Source organism: Saccoglossus kowalevskii, chromosome 18 (genome assembly GCF_978046115.1).
Source record: "Saccoglossus kowalevskii chromosome 18, keSacKowa6.1, whole genome shotgun sequence".
NCBI classification, from domain to species: Eukaryota; Metazoa; Hemichordata; class Enteropneusta; family Harrimaniidae; genus Saccoglossus; species Saccoglossus kowalevskii.
The window spans coordinates 14,638,216-14,656,166 of record NC_140658.1 but is presented as its reverse complement, the minus strand read 5'-3'; the positions used below and the strand labels follow the sequence as shown (position 1 = coordinate 14,656,166).

At 34.4% G+C, this 17,951-nt stretch overlaps 1 protein-coding gene across 1 annotated transcript; it reads right to left on the bottom strand.

Moving 5' to 3' along the window:
• Positions 1-7,958: 7,958 nt before the first annotated feature.
• On the bottom strand, positions 7,959-16,734 carry LOC146731606 (uncharacterized). Its single transcript, XM_085492950.1, has 6 exons — positions 15,757-16,734; positions 13,310-13,610; positions 13,031-13,150; positions 12,609-12,745; positions 11,244-11,421; positions 7,959-8,224 (listed from the first exon to the last, which is right to left on the bottom strand). The coding sequence occupies exons 1-6, from the start codon at positions 16,732-16,734 to the stop codon at positions 7,959-7,961; spliced, it is 1,980 nt and encodes a 659-aa protein (XP_085349076.1).
• Positions 16,735-17,951: the final 1,217 nt, after the last annotated feature.

Genomic DNA, 17,951 nt, shown 5'->3' with positions numbered 1-17,951 from the left:
TAACGCCAATTTCAAATATATTTTCTTTTGTCCACGCAGTTGAGTGAAATGTGCGAAGAGCAAATATATCGGAAATGGGACGTATCTATGGAACGCCGTCACTGTCTTATGTGTTTGTCATTAAGTATATGACGACATTGCTGCACTATATAACGACTTGCTTTTAATATATGATGACAAAACGTTTATATATGGTGTCGTTTGACCAATATATGGTGACATTGCTTCTATATATGATGGTGTGTTTTTAATATATGATGACAAAACGTATATATATGGTGTCGTTTGACCAATATATGGTGACATTGCTTCTATATATGATTATGTGTTTTCAATATATGATGACAATACGTTTATATATGGTGTCGTTTGACCAATATATGGTGACATTGCTTCTATATATGATGGTGTGTTTTCAATATATGATGACAAAACGTTTATATATGGTGTCGTTTGACCAATATATGGTGACATTGCTTCTATATATGATGGTGTGTTTTCAATATATGATGACATTACGTTTATATATGGTGTCGTTTGACCAATACATGGTGACATTGCTTCTATATATGATGGTGTGTTTACAATATATGATGACATTACGTTTATATATGGTGTCGTTTGACCAATACATGGTGACATTGCTTCTATATATGATGGTGTGTTTTCAATATATGATGACAAAACGTTTATATATGGTGTCGTTTGACCAATACATGGTGACATTGCTTCTATATATGATGGCGTGTTTTCAATATATGATGACAAAACGTTTATATATGGTGTCGTTTGACCAATATATGGTGACATTGCTTCTATATATGATGGTGTGTTTTCAATATATGATGACAAAACGTTTATATATGGTGTCGTTTGACCAATACATGGTGACATTGCTTCTATATATGATGGTTTATCTGATGCATATTTTATTGTATGTGTACCACAACTACGAATTTTCGTTCAATTTTCCCATAATAACATTTGCGCATGCTCGTTTAATTGGCATCCATATTGAATTTTTAGAAGATAGGTTCATCATGGAATCGATGGCAGATGTTTTAAACCGGCTGAATTTGAACAACTTGATCGGCAGATTTGAAAATGAGAAAATAACGCCAAATCTAGTTCCCAAGCTCTCTGTACATGAAATGGAATTTCTTGGTGTAAGTAATCGTACTGACATGATGTCTCTGCGGTCTGTATGCAGTATCTTTGGAAGTGAAGCACCGCGTAAAGTGCAAACTTGTGGAGCTCCACAATTTGACATCCCGAAAACTGTACTAAAGAATCTCGTAGATGAGGGTTTCCTTATTCGAGAAATAGCTTCACTTTTAAGTGTATCTGAAAGTACTATTTACCGTAGGATGAGTCAATTCAAACTATCGAAGATGGATTTTACCGAGATCTCCGATGACCACCTTGATATCAATGTCAAAGAATTAACAACAGAGTATCCATATTGTGGAGAGAATATGCTAAAACATATGCTTGTCAAAAAATACAGCATTAAAGTCCAAAGAATGAGACTGAGAGACAGCATCCATAGAATCGATGAGATTGGAGTTGAGGGAAGGAAACGGGGAAGGTTACAAAGGAGAATATACAATGTTAAAGGACCCAATCATCTATGGCATGTAGATACAAACCATAAACTGATTCGATGGAATTTCATCATAGTTGGTGGAATCGATGGATTCAGTCGTTTACCCGTCATGTTGGACTGCACAGATAATAATACATCAACTACACTTTTACAATGTTTCAAAACTGCTGTCGATATGTATGGTGTTCCTAGTAGAGTACGCAGTGACATGGGAATGGAAAATATTCTGATAGCAGACTATATGATTGCACAAAGAGGACCAGAACGTGGAAGCATGATCACTGGCAAAAGTGTCCATAATCAGCGTATTGAAAGACTTTGGAGAGATGTGTTCGATGGCGTATTGAGTTTGTATCACCAACTGTTCTATTTTATGGAAGATCAAGGTCTCTTAGATCCCTTGAGCAAAATTCATATAATTGCTCTTCACTATATCTTCAAGCCAAGAATCAATGAGAAATTGAATACCTGGAAAAATGCTTGGTCACAACACAGAATGCGGACCACAAGATCCTCACCTCTACGCCTCTGGATAGGAGGGCAGTTACACAACCCCATGGGGATTGAGCTATCTGGTAGTTTAATAGAGGAGTATGGTGTTGAAGGAATGGTTGATGGAGCCTCTGAAGGTGATACAAGACCAGTAGTGGACTCTCTATCACATGAATTTAGTGAGCATTGCTTACAGGAGTTGACCACACATGTACCTCAGACATCAACTTCTGATTGTTATGGTATTGATTTGTATGTAAAAGCAAGAGACATAATTAATAACCATATGCATGTTGATGTGCCACACAGTCAATAAATACACTGTAGTGTTTCTCTGATATGAGCTTCCTGAAATGCTTTTACTCATAATCATGATTATTAGTACAGTAAACAAAAATAGCTTGTGTGATTGACAGTGCCTCCTCAAAAACATAAATGGAAAATATGCAAATCAAACAGGCTCCCTTGTACACTGTCTTTTGTCAACTACGATATAGACATATACTTAAATGCATTAAAAATAATTACAGGAATAGTGATTAAAATAATTTGTATTGTTAGTCCCTGAACAAAGTCCGAAATCGAGAACTATTAATTAGGACTTCATCTGTCTGGGGCCATTTCTTTGACATGCTTCGACTGATCTCGTTCAAACTTGATAATGTATTGGGACATACATATGCACGTCAATTTTCATTACAGTTTTATATAATATGATCAACTGGCGGCCATTTTGGACCTAAAATATGCTAAATTCTGACATTTAAAAGCAGTTTCTCAGATATTGAACAATTTCATTCAAACTGATTATGCAAATTGGGTTACAGGTGCATGTCAATTATTTTCAGATTTGAACAAAAACTGATGACTGGTGGTCATTTTGATTTTATTTATGTCAATTCCGATTTATCACATAAATATTGTCAGATTCAGTTGAAAAATTTGCACACAATACTCACACATAATACAGTGAGTTTTGTTATTTCAATCAAATTTGACGAATTTACTGCCATTTTGTCCAAAATCATTAAACTACAAATGTGTCCATAGCGATTTCTTGGAGATGGGCATTTCATTCAAGCAGTACACCAAGAGATGGATTAGCACAAAGTTGTTTTGAGATATGATTTAATATGGACAATCAGTCAATATTGATGCAAAAGTGTTAAATATCCATTTTGGCGTGTCCCTCTGTTTCACAAAGTAGGAATAGCCACAAGCAGCCCATTAATTGTGAATCACTGCTAGTGATAGACATACTAAATACAGAGTGGGAATTCTCAATGCATTCTTTATTCATGATACTGTAACCAAGTAATTGCAGTCCTTCTCAATTACTAAGTTCAAGAAATATTGTTTTGTTAAAGTTACATAACAAAGTAACTGAATCATTAAACATCTTTATCTAAACATAATAACCATTGTCACATATTCATCATAACACAGTAACCAGTGTAATATATGTCACAATTAAACATCTTTATCCAAACATAGTAACTATTGTTACATATTCATCATAACAAAGTAACCAATGTAAAAAATGTCACAATTAAACATCTTTATCTAAACATAGTAACTATTGTTACATATTCATCATAAAACAGTAACCAATGTAAAAAATGTCACAATTAAACATCTTTATCTAAACATAGTAACTATTCTTACATATTCATCATAACACAGTAACCAATATAAAAAATGTCACAATTAAACATCTTTATCTAAACATAGTAACTATTGTTACATATTCATCATAAAACAGTAACCAATGTAAAAAATGTCACAATTAAACATCTTTATCCAAACATAGTAACTATTGTTACATATTCATCATAACAAAGTAACCAATGTAAAAAATGTCACAATTAAACATCTTTATCTAAACATAGTAGTAACTATTGTTACATATTCATCATAAAACAGTAACCAATGTAAAAAATGTCACAATTAAACATCTTTATCCAAACATAGTAACTATTGTTACATATTCATCATAACAAAGTAACCAATGTAAAAAATGTCACAATTAAACATCTTTATCTAAACATAGTAACTATTGTTACATATTCATCATAACACAGTAACCAATATAAAAAATGTCACAATAATTTTTAAATAGTAGTCGTAGAACATCTCTATCTAAATACAGTAACCATTGTTACTTATTCACTGCAACAAAGTAAACATTGAATACCACTATTTAAACATAGTAACAATCATTATACATATGCCATAACACAATCAAAGGAAGCTTAGAAAGAACTCCCGTGTGCTGAGAGTATTGGAGACACATTAAAATTAATTAAAAATTTGCTTTTCAAACCAGAAGTGTGGCAACTAAGATTTGTCTGCTATTTGAGATGCACGACATGAAAACAATGTGATTCACATTATCAAAATTTTCATCCATGGTTTTTAGTCTAATTGTTTCCAGAGCACTTCTTGACAATTTCAATTTAAATCTGAGTTTTTTAGATATCAGAAATAGGCTAATAGATAATCAATATAGATTCAGGTCTGTATATAGTTTCAGAACTCACATGTACAAAATTTAATTATAATGTGATGAGTAATCCTGACTGAATTAGCAGTAAGCTGAAAAGTAAATTATTATGCAAATTAGGTAATTATTATTGATGTGTACAAACCTAAAACTAATTAGACCATCTATGTACGAAGTTTTATTGAAATGTGATTAGAACCAACAAATATGAATTATTATGCAAATTAGGTTAATATGATCTGATTTTAACCCAAAACTAATCAGGTCTGTGCATTGTCCTTGAACATCTATGTACCAAGATTCATTGAAACGAGACAATTAGTACTTGCAATATCAGTGTAAAAGCCGAAAACTAACTAATTATGCAAATTAGTTGATTAATATGCAGTTTTACCAAAATTAATCAGGTCTCTGCGATGTTCTAGATCATCTATGTACCAAGTTTCATTGAAACGAAATGAAGTAATAGTACTTGAAATATCAAAAGCCGAAAATTGATTAATTATGCAAAATTAGGTAATTAATATTTCACATATCTGTCTGTGCATTGTCCTAAGTTCCATTGAAATGTGATGATTAGTACCAGAGACATAAGAGGAAGAGCCGAAAATTTACTAATCATTATGCAAATTAGGAGAATTATATGCATGAATTTTTACCAAAAACTAATCAAATCTGTGCATTAGTCCAGAGCATCTATGTGCCAAGTTTCATCAAAATCCAAAGAATGGCCTTTTAGATATCAGTGGAACAGTCAAGGAACAGTTAAAAATTAGCTAATTATCATGCAAATCAGCACTCTCGCTTGCAGAGTCTTCGTGACCTAGGGAGCCACAGAGAGCCGCAACTAGACTCTGCCACAGGCAACATTTTACACCAAAATTGTTGGTATTCCGCGTTTTTTTTTAAAACTTGTTTCTTATATCCTAAGCTTCTGTTGAAAAAAAATGTGTGTTATTTTAAATAAATATATCAAACATTTTTACATTCAGTGGTTAATTTTTTTCAAAATGTTAAATGAAAAGTAAATCATGCGGTAGTAGACGTAGATGTGAATAGTCAGTTCAAATCGTAGGTGCGTTCGCGTTGTTGCCTCGAGGTAACGCGGGCGGCTCGGGCCTGCCCAGTTTTCGTTCTACTGCTATGTGACGTGACAACTGGGCAACTTTGGGAAAAAGATAACAAACTACAAAATCGATGTGTAAAAAGGTGTTTAGATAATTTTCTCAAACATAAAATGCTAGTGGGCGTGATTTCAAAATAAATGTATACATTTTATACGAGTTTCGCTCACATAGCAACAGCAAATACATCTACTCCCTGTCACGTCGCTTGGGCACCCCCAGGGAGAGACGCGAATGCACTCATGGCAAAGCAAAAAGTAGGTCCGGTCATTAGTATTTAAATAAGCTTGTGGCAGAGACTAGTGGGACGTTCATTGGCGACTTCCTAGCTTAGCGATAAAAGACCCATAGTCTCTGCGACGGAGAATGGCAAATCAGGTTCAACCAAAACCTATTCAGAATTGCGCATTAGCCCAGAGCATCTATGTACCAAGTTTCATTGAAAACCAACATGCGGTTCTTGAGATATCAGTGGAATGGACGGACACACACACACACACATACACATACAGACTAACCGCAAAGACTTCCATTGTGTGCTTCACGGGAGTCAAAACCACTGTAAAGTTTCACAAGAAAAGAAAACAAAACATGAATTTCAGTTCTCGTCATTTAATTATAAAATACTCATGTTGAAATAATACATGGAACCTCTCCAAACAACTTCCATTGACCCATGTCCAAAATCTCAGAGTACAACCAAAGTGCAACCAAACTATGTCTCATACATGCTCAAAAAACTGCATTCATAAATCTGAGTAAACCTTGATGTACCTTTAATAATAACTTGACTTTTTTGTTAATTCAGGTCTTTGTATATTACCAGGACCTTGGTTTGTTTCTGTATCACCACTATAAATCACCTCAAAATGTAACCATTACACCCCTCTACAGTTTCCAGAGATTGGTAATGGTACGACCCATCTGTCACTGATTCAGATCAAGGTCATGACCAGGTCATGACATCACTAAAAACCCTGGCATTACAATCTAAGCTAATTAATTTTTCTGAGCATGCTCAGTGGTGTTGGGATAGGTAATTTTGAATAAAAATCATGAAAAAGACCCATTTAGGATTTTCAGATCTGGCAAAAAAAATTATGTGCACATTCGGCAGAGACTTATTCATCAACCTGCAAAGTTTCATCGATATCTGCTGCATAATTTCTGAGAAAATGCTAGAAACCGGGAATAAGAAACTATACTCTGGACTTTTTTGTTTTACAAAAAAAAATATAATTAATTGTCAATTCAGCCTTTTTAACACGATCACGAAAACTAACGCGACTGCGAAAGTAATCCCGACTGGATGCATCTGCAGGCGACCCCCTGCGTTGGAATGAAAACTGGAGCGGAATCACTCCAGTGATTATGCTAATTAAAAGATGTTGACGAGCATCCATCTCTGCGATCGAATCGAATCAACCTTTAAAAGGACACGTTTACTTTCACACACCCACTCATGAATAATCATTGACATCATGAATAATTAATATCAGTCAAATACCCGCAGATGCGTCCAGTCGGGATTTTTTTAGCGGTCAGGTTAGTTTTTGCGATCACGCTAATAGGACTAAAAAAACAATTATTTCTTTTTGTAAAAAAAGCAAGCAGCCTGACGGCTGAGATAGCCCCGCTGTTAGCAATGAACATTTCAATTAAAGAACAGAAGATATCATTAGAAAATGAACAATATGTATAGTATCAAAGCAATCGGACTGTTTTCAACAAGAATTCAAAAATATCACTTTTCACCAAAAATGACAAAAATATTCATCAAAGTTAGAGAATTTAAGATATCATCATGAAATGAACAAATCTGAGAGAGGTACACATGTAGTAACTATATATGTAATATCAAAGTAATCGGTTTTTTACAAGAAGTCGAAAAGTTTACTTTTTCCCAAAAGTATTCACCAAAAATGAGATTTTGACATGAACTCAACAAATCTGAGAAAGAACCATCAAAGGTACTAGCATATCAAATTAAAAAACGTTCTAACTTGCGGTTTTGAAGAAGAAGTTGAGGTTGTAAAGTTGATGACGACGGACAATCAGTAATATGAACAGCTGTGTCAACTTTGTCGATAGCGGAGCTAAAAGTTGATGCGGACGACGGAAAATTACTCATATGATAAGCCCCGCTCGACAAAGTCGGCAGCGGAGCTAAAAAGTGATTAATGTAGTCATAGTATATCATGCTGGGAAAAAGTAAATTAAAAGAAGCAACATTTTATATATTTCCAAAAAAATGGTTTAAAAAGGCTTCATCATACAGGCCCAACAGTATTTTTTTTTCTGGAAGTTGTTGATCAAGACATGCTCTTGGGAGCTTCAGCATATTAATACAGGTGTTTGCAGTAGGAAAGAATAATGCATCTTTTAGCTTTTCATAGAACGATAATGAAGGACCTTCTCTATATCCTAAAATTGGCTCATGGTAGTCACATGTAACAAACTTCAGAATGTGGTTCAATGTAATCCCCGATCTTCTACCACCTACAATAAATTAAGAAATAGAATGATGTATTGGGGTCAATTTTACATTGTCAAGAATTATGTATCTGCACCGCACACCACACCACCCTACACCACACCACACCAGACCATACACCACACTACACCACACTACACTACACCACACAACCCGAACACCACACCACCCTACACCACACCACCCTACACCACACCACCCTACACCACACCACACCACACTACACCACACCACCCTACACCACACCACCCTACACCACACTACACCACACCACCCTACACCACACAACACCACACACCATACCATACCCCACACTACACTACACCACACAACCGGAACACCACACCACCCTACACCACACCACACCACCCTACACCACACCACACCACACCACACCACACCACACCAGACCACACCACACCACCCTACACCACACCACCCTACACCACACTACACTACACTACAGAATTGATGAAGTAGAGTTCTAAATATTATTGGTCCTGTAGCGAAGTAGCAAATAAACAAGCAGCCTGTATGTAATTAAAGATATTGTCACAAAATGAACACATCTGATGCTGGTCAATTCAAGGAATGTACATATACGAATCAAAGCAATCAGCAATAGTTTTTCTGAGAAATTGTTGAAAGTATCAAAATTAAATAATTGAAGATATTGCCACAAAATTAACAAGTAATTGAAAATGACACAGTCCCCAATAAATTTTTTAAAGTTCTTTTTGTGCTCGTCATATTAAAGTGGAGGGGTTTTCGCAAGCTTGTCCTTGAAACTTGAATCCCAAGTGACGTTTACAACAGATGGTTTATTAACATCAAATTCGAACATGTGTTGCGTGAAGACCCCTCCGGTTTAAGACATAGCAAAGAAAAAGTGACATTTTAATCAAACAAGATGGTTGCCTGTCGACCAAATTTGATCAAATTGCAAATTGAATTGACATGTACATGTATCCATTTATGATATGCTAAATATCAATGAAAACGATACATGGGTGACAGAGATACAGTAACATGGATTCAAATAAATCTTTGATCTGATTATGAAACAAAGTGACATGTGTATGATGTATGTGCCAAATACGAATGAAAATGGCACATAAATCTTGGAAATATAGTAGTAAGGCCAAAAAGTCAGATGGCTGTCAATTGGCCATCCTTAATCCGATTTTGAAACAAATTTGAATGAAACAAAACAAGATGCCTGCCAGTCGGCCATCTTTGATCCAATTGCAAAAGAAATTGGACATGTATCCTAACATGTATAATCTATGTACCAAATTTGAATGAAAACTGACAAAGCATGTCCAAAATACAACATTTTCAAAAAACAAGATGGCTGCCAGTCGGCCATTTCGAATCAATTCGCTAAACCACTGCATGTTCCACATAAAGTACTAGACACATGCTAAGAACGAACGGAATCGGTCCAAAGGATTCTGAAATATGACTACGGACGGACGGACAGAGACCGAATTATAAGTCCCCCTTTTCAGACTTCATCCGAACAGAGACTAATAAAATCAGAAATGCTCCTTTTAGGTGCCTACATATAAAATACTACAGCAATTGAGTCAGAAATAGTATTTTTTACATAAAAGCACAAAAATATCATCAAAATTAGAGTATTGTCACAAAATGAAATCAAAGAAAGCTTAGAAAGAACTCCCGTGTGCTGAGAGTATTGAAGACACATTAAAAATTAATTCAAAATTACTTGTACATGAGATATTGATGGAAAAGCTGAAAACTAATTATGTAAATCAGGTAACTAATATGAACAGAACAGAACAAAAAAATTATGAATTATTATGCTAATTAGAGAATTAATATTAATCAAAATTAATCAGACCTGTCTATTGTCCTAGAGCATTTATGTAGAAAATTTTATTCAAATGTGATGATCAGTAATTGAGATATCAGTGTTAATTAATTATTAATTATTATTATTAATTATGTTAATTAGGTGATTAAAGCATAAATATTTACCAAAAACTAATTGGGTTTCTGCATAGTTCTCTTTAAAAGTTTCATTAAAATCCAATTTGTGGTTCTTTATATATCAGTGGAACATTATGCAAATTAGGTAATTAATATCCAATTAAAACTAATCAGGTGTCTGCATAATCCAAGGAGATCTATGTAGCAAGTCTCATTGAAATATGATGATTACTACTTGATATATCAAAAGCTGAAAATTAATTAATTATGCAAATTAGGTAATTAATATTGCACAGATTTTTACCCAAAACTAATAAAATCTGCGCATTAGTTTGGAGCATCTGTGTGCCAAGTTTTATCAAAATCCAATGAGTGGTTCTTTAGATATCAGTGGAACAGTCATGGAACAGCTAAAAATCAGCTACTGTAAAAGGATTAATTTTTCACTGGGTTTTAGTTTTGCTTATTTCGCTGACTGGAAATTGCGCTAAATTAAAACCCAGTGAATATGTAAAATTTAGCATAGAACACATTATCTAAATGACGAAACCGTGAATTTAAATCCCACTGAATATGCCTGATATGGTAAATCAGCGAAATTTTAACCCAGTGAAAATAAGTCATTTTACAGTAATTATCATGCAAATTAGGTAATTAATATGCATGGATGTTCACCAAAACCTAATCAAATCTGCGCATTGGCCCAGAGCATCTATGCATCAAGTTTCATCAAAAACTGATGTATGGTTCTTGAGATATCAGTGGAACAGATGGACACACACACACACACACACTAACTGCAAAGACTCCCTTTTTGTGCTTCGCACACGGGAGTCAAAAAACGGCTCAACAATTGAAACAGTTTTTGGCAAGCAAAAGCCAAACCAATCCATTAAGTTCAGGCCCACTTCAGTTACCTGGAACTGCATTTGTTTGTTAAAACAACTAAGCTATCAGTCTATTCTAATATGATTTACACAATCTGAATATTATATTTCTTAATATGCAATCATCATTTGACATACAAGAACATGTATGCAAAGATTTATAAAAATTCAATCCACTTGCCTGCTACTTCTCTCAGGTATGCAATGAAGACTGCATAAACTTCATTTTCATACTTGCGGCTGTTTGATCCCTCAGGACTGAAGTCAGGCTTTAAGAGAAACTTTAGTTTCCGAAAGGTCAAAATGCTATTTTCATTTGGTACAAACAAATACATAAACTGTGGCAGCTTCTTACAAAGCTACAATAAAATCAAAGAAGGAATATTTAAAAAATAAAATAACTGACATTTCTGAAAAAAAGTTATTCAACATGTAATATGTAAATATGTACAATTTGCTGAACACCCAGTGTTCTCCACAAAGCATTTCTGAGTAGAAGGTACAACTCTGACAACTGACAGGTTGTCTGTAACTACAGGTGTATATAGATATTCCATCTCAACTGATTTAAACTTGACTTTTATTGTCAACCTGTTAAAGACATTTATTAATTCTGATGTTAACGCATTAAACTAAACAAACGTGCTAACACTGGCTAGCTTATTGAGAGAACTTTGTTTGTGTTGCATTTAAAAGTTGAAAGCAAAAAACATGACAATGCACAAAACCTAGATTTTTTCTGAAATTGTTGAAGTCAAAATTGACCGTTCAAAAGAGACTGCTTGAATAAAATTGAGAAAAAAATTCAATAAATTCACCATCACTTTTAAATTAATGGCCGACATCATTGACATTGATGAGACAAAGCGTATCACATGTTTGCATAATCAGTCGTTAATAATCAATACAGGAATACATGAATGAAATGTTTAGAAAGCAGAATTAAACCACGCTTTGAGTGGGAAAAATAAATCATGTAACTAATTCTGTCGTTCTGTATCCATCAACTATTTTTTTTAAATGGCTATTTTATTTAAACTACCAGCTTAAATGCTTTGACAAGTGGTATGTTGACCTCTATTTGAATTGTTCATTTTGTGACAATATGATCACTTCTCTATTTTTAGTGAATATCTTTGTGATTTTTGGTGAAAAAATGCTATTTTTGACTTCTTTAAATTAACAGCACTGATACCTTGTTTTGCTGAAGACACCATACAAACACAGTGGACCTATTTTGGTCGTCAGGTCACTAGTTGATAAATGGCTAGGCCTTTGAAGTCAAAAAACAGTTTCAGGTCGATCGGATATCAGTTCTCAGCATTCAATCTACAACATTCGCTTACGATGAAACTAAGTTGAGTTTTACTTGCATTTCATAACTGAGTAATAATAATCAATACTTGTAACTTCTCAAAAACAAGGAAGTTGTTCGCTGGTAAAATGCTGTAACTGGGCGTAACCCATGACAAAGTTTAAGCTAAAACGTTGTTTTTAGTGATTTGAGATTTAAAATCTGCATTCTTACAACAATGCCCATACATACCTTGCATATGCCAAGTTTATCAAAACCAATTCTGAGCTTTTTAATACAAAGTGATGGCATGGTACTTTCAAAAAGTTCTTGTCGAACCTCTTCTTTCATGAACTGTGGTATTCTACCATTTTGCAATGTACTAAGTCCTGTAAAAAGAGAGGCAAAATATTGGTCAATTGCACAAATGAAGAATGATATATGGTAATTATTTTATTAAAATTGTTTTTTTGAATAAGTATAAAAATTGGTATCAATATAAAGAACCATAGAAGTTTAATATTTTATTTCTGACACCATCAACCTATTTTTTGAGGAAAATGTAAGACAATGAGTTGTACATTTTTAATATGCATCTACTCAGAGATGGCTAGTATAACTGAATCATGCCATGTATTTTCATTCACAAGTTAATGTAAATCCAATGAACTTACCCATTATGATACCAACAACCTCATAGTCATTTGCAAGGTGAAGCTTTAAACCATTTTCAAAATATTTATCATTTATTTCCCTCAATACTTCTGTAAAGAATTCTTTCCTTGAACCACCAAAAATCATGGGCTTCCTGTAATTGTAAATATAGTAACTGATAACATTCTAGCTATAGGTTACAATAGTGAATTTTAAGAAGCAATAAACCAGTTCAGTTATATATAGTTATATACAACTCAGCAAAGGCTTTTTATACACTTGAGATGAGATGCTGTTGTCATCAGAACCTACCTCACCATAGAATTCTACTTCTAATGTCAATCTCAGGTTGTTGAGTAAGGCAATTTCATCCATTCCAGTACTTAAAATTTCAAATCTGTCAACCATTATGAAATTGGTTTGGCCTTCTAAGACTTCACTTGAATCATCAATGTCCAATTTCCTTCCAGTCACCATTTGACTTTGAAAATATTTCAATATTTCTACTGGGTCTGAAATATTGTTTTTTTCGCAATAGTCAAAGGTTACATTTACTGCTATATCCACAGAGTTGGATGGAGGTTTAGTTTCTTCATCAGACTGAAAATAATCATAACTAGTGAGTAATGAATGAGTAAAGTCATTGAAAACCAAGTCTTATTAAAATACAACAATTGATTTTGACATGTAGATAGAAAAATTGGGTAATTATTATGCAAATTAAGCAATTATTGTGCATAGATTTCAAGCCAAAACTTATTAGGTCTGTGTATTGTTCAGAGGCACAAATGTACCAAATTTCATTATAATGTGATGATTAATTCTTAAAAAAATATGTGGAAAGTAATTATGCAAATTAGATAATTATTATGAATACATATACATATAAACCCCAAACAATATAGATTGACTGCAAATGAGGCAATTACTATGCACAGATTCTAATGTGAAACTAATAAGGTCTGTGTAATGTCACAGAGCATCTATGTACCAAGTTTCATTAAAATGTGATGATTAGTACTTGAGATACAATGTATGAGTGACAAAGTCAAAAATTTACTAATTATTATGGAAAAAGGGAAATTAATATGCACATGATTTTTACCCAAAATTAATCAGGTGCATTGTCCCAGAGCAGCTATGTAGCAAGTTTCATTGAAATCAAACCAGCGGTTCTTGAGACATCGGTAGAAAAGATGCACACAGACAGGGTAAACACAAAAGACTCCCATTGTGTTCTTTGCACTCAGGAGTCAAAAAAAAAGCCTCAGGCCTATAGCAAATACTAATACAGAAAAAAAAAGCCACTGGTCTGCCATTTTGAATACATCTATATATCTATAACATGATGTATAGTAAATATATAAAATTTTAACGTAATTAGTCAAATCATGTCAGAAATACGGCTCCAGAACTGCATTCAGCCAGCCATTTTGAATCCAAATTCAAGAATAAAATGATATACATCGAGGTCCCATAATGTTCAACATATGTACCAAGTTTGAATTCTTGATTTTGATGATTTTTCAGCACAAAAATGGACGCCATTTGGCCATCTTGAATCAGATCGTGAAACAAATTGATGTGCATATGCATAATATTATGTATGATGTATGTGTGAAGTTTGAACATAATCGGTCTAGCCATGTGTAAGATACAGGTCCGGACACACACATACGCAGATATAAAAGTAATCAGAGTCACAATTCATGCGAAACTTTTGGAATTATACTGTCTGTAATTATTACGGTTGCAAAAATAATTGTGATCTGAATTTGGGAATTTTTTTTTTTTAATGTTACCTTGTCTGAAGTAAAAAAAACAAAGTCTCCATAAGAATTGAATTTCTAATATTGGTACAAACCAAAATCTTACAGCCAAAATTACATAGTTTGTGAAAATCATTTCACACAAGATCAGATGCTTTGTACAAAATGCATGATAGTAAAATATATATTGTGTTAATTCCAGAAATAGAAATGAGTTTTGATGGATTTTCAAAATTATAGCTGTTATGCATCTTATGATTTGTTATTGTTTACTGTGATAAATATCCATATTTTGTTGTTGAAAGTCATAAACAAATTTGCAGTTGGGCTGTGTCGTGTGTAATGTACATGTATATGACAACGAGACAAGGGGGAATCCCCTGCAGGAAAACTTGAACTCTTCTATGTGTTAACCAACAACGATTAGCCCAGAATGAAATAAATTTTAAGTTGTTTAAAAACAGTGAGTGTTGATTTGTATGCTATTGCCTGTACTAGGTGTCGAAGAAACAATATGCCATGTACTGTTAGGTTAATGAGTTAATTAGTATACATGCAGCTCTGGTCATAAGTATTTCATTAGTTTGAAGCTGCTGGTAGTGAGACTTCACTGTTGGAATATTCTGGCTCAAAAGACAGGAACCAATCCCAGTTCCAAATTATCCATAATGATACAAGTGAACGTAAAAAACAATACAAGAACAGCAGAGAATGTACAATTTATAAGCAATGGATTGACTTTGAATGAACCTAGCCTAATATGTCACAGAAGTACCCCAATGTAGTTTGTTACTTTGTTAATTGGTTGTGTTTGTTTATTGTGGAATGATGTTTGTTAACATAGCGATTGGTATAATTGGTCGTTGGTCTTTCACACCTGTTTAGTTTATTTAATTTTGGATAATTTTCTATTTTCTATGCTGCACCTGACACAGAAATATTTTTTAAACAAAAAACTATGTTCAAAAAATACTCACCAAAGGTGGATTATTTTCAATTTCACCAGAAACTTCCAAAGAAACATTACTACTTCCAGAGCTACTTCTTTGTTCCAAAGCGATGTTGGCTGTAGATATATCCATGTTGTGGCTTGACTCAGTGGTTTCAATATTGGGTGTATTTTTTTCAGAAGGCACGTCATCTTCACTTACATCAAAAACAGCAGTACACTCCCACAGGTGTGATCGTAATTCTCGAACCAAGAAACTTTTTTTGCATCCTTTGCATATTTCTTGAAGAGTGGATATTGTTACTGGTGCAGCGGATTTAGTGTCCAGATTTGTCTGTATTGGACGCAGGTAGATCTTAGATTGGGGTCCCAAACTGGCCTTCAAGTCACTCACGGTCCATGGACAGGAAATGAGTGTCAGTAATCTAGAACCAGACACACAATGTAATAACTCAAATCCACCGCAACAACGTAACTGAGGAAAACCTTTATCGTCGTCTGTCAATCTCTGCATTACAGTTTCTTCGTCGTCAGCGGCAAAAAACTGAATTTTCTTGGCGCCAAGACCTGCTTTATGAAGTTCGGCTCGTTCACTTTGTGAAGGAACAGTCGTTGTATTTCTATTCGCTAAGCAAAACAAGTTAGCCGTCCATGTTCTCGGACGGGTAGTTTCAGCTGGATGATTTCTTTTTCGAGATGTCCTACGACCTGAATTCGATGTCCTACTACTGGTACCAGGCCTAAACAACATGTTTCTTTCATGTGAAACACGTCTTGCCAAACTCATGTGCGGCGTATTTGACTCACCGGTATCGGTACTGTCATTTCCACTTTCATGATTCAGCTTGCACATCTCTCGAATACGTATCCTATCCCCAATCGTAGTTATGCCTAGACGAACAAGTTCACCATCCGTTATGGCTAATACAGTAGAAGGTTCTATTCTTTCGTCGGAAAACCGTTGAGATAAATTTCCTAAACCAAGTTTCTCTAGTATTCCCTCCATCATGGTCCGCTGTTAATAATAGCACACGCATGCGCGAAGCAGGGGCGCTGCATTCTGGGATATCCTTCATATATTGAAGTGCGCACCCCATCATATATTGACATTTCACCTTCGTATATTGACGTCTCGTGAACATATGTTGAAGCATGCGCACTGTATATAAAACTAACGTCACTGTATAAGAAAAGAGCGCCACCATATATTAAAAACACACCATCATATATAGAAGCAATGTCACCATATATTGGTCAAACAACACCATATATAAACGTTTTGTCATCGTATATTGAAAACACACCATCATATATAGAAGCAGTGTCACCATATATTGGTCAAACGACACCATATATAAACGTAATGTCATCATATATTGAAAACACACCATCATATATAGAAGCAATGTCACCATATATTGGTCAAACGACACCATATATAAACGTTTTGTCATCATATATTGAAAACACACCATCATATATAGAAGCAATGTCACCATATATTGGTCAAACGACACCATATATAAACGTAATGTCATCATATATTGAAAACACACCATCATATATAGAAGCAATGTCACCATATATTGGTCAAACGACACCATATATAAACGTTTTGTCATCATATATTGTAAACACACCATCATATATAGAAGCAATGTCACCATATATTGGTCAAACGACACCATATATAAACATTTTGTCATCGTATATTGAAAACACACCATCATATATTGAAACAATGTCGCCATATATTGGTCAAACGTCACCATATATAAACGTTTTGTCATCATATATTAAAAACACACCATCATATATAGAAGCAATGTCGCCATATATTGGTCAAACGACACCATATATAAACGTATTTTCATCATATATTAAAAGCAACTCGTGATATAATGCAGCAATGTCGCCATATACTTAGTGACAACCACATAAGACAGTGACGGCGTTCCATACGTATCCTCGGGCCGGAGCTACGTCACGGACGTTCTACGTTGCTAAGACGCGCACCATTGTACCACGTATTTCTATGGGCTTTGTGCGCGCTGCTGTGGAACGCCGGTGAAAACTCGAGAAAACAACACAAACTCAACTTTGAAGTAATCCCAAACAACTAAATTCATATATGTTACACACGTAGGGCTAATCTTATTACACTGTTCAGGGGACTCTCAACAACCATCGCAAAGTATTGTTTTCTGCGAGTTTTTGGTCTTT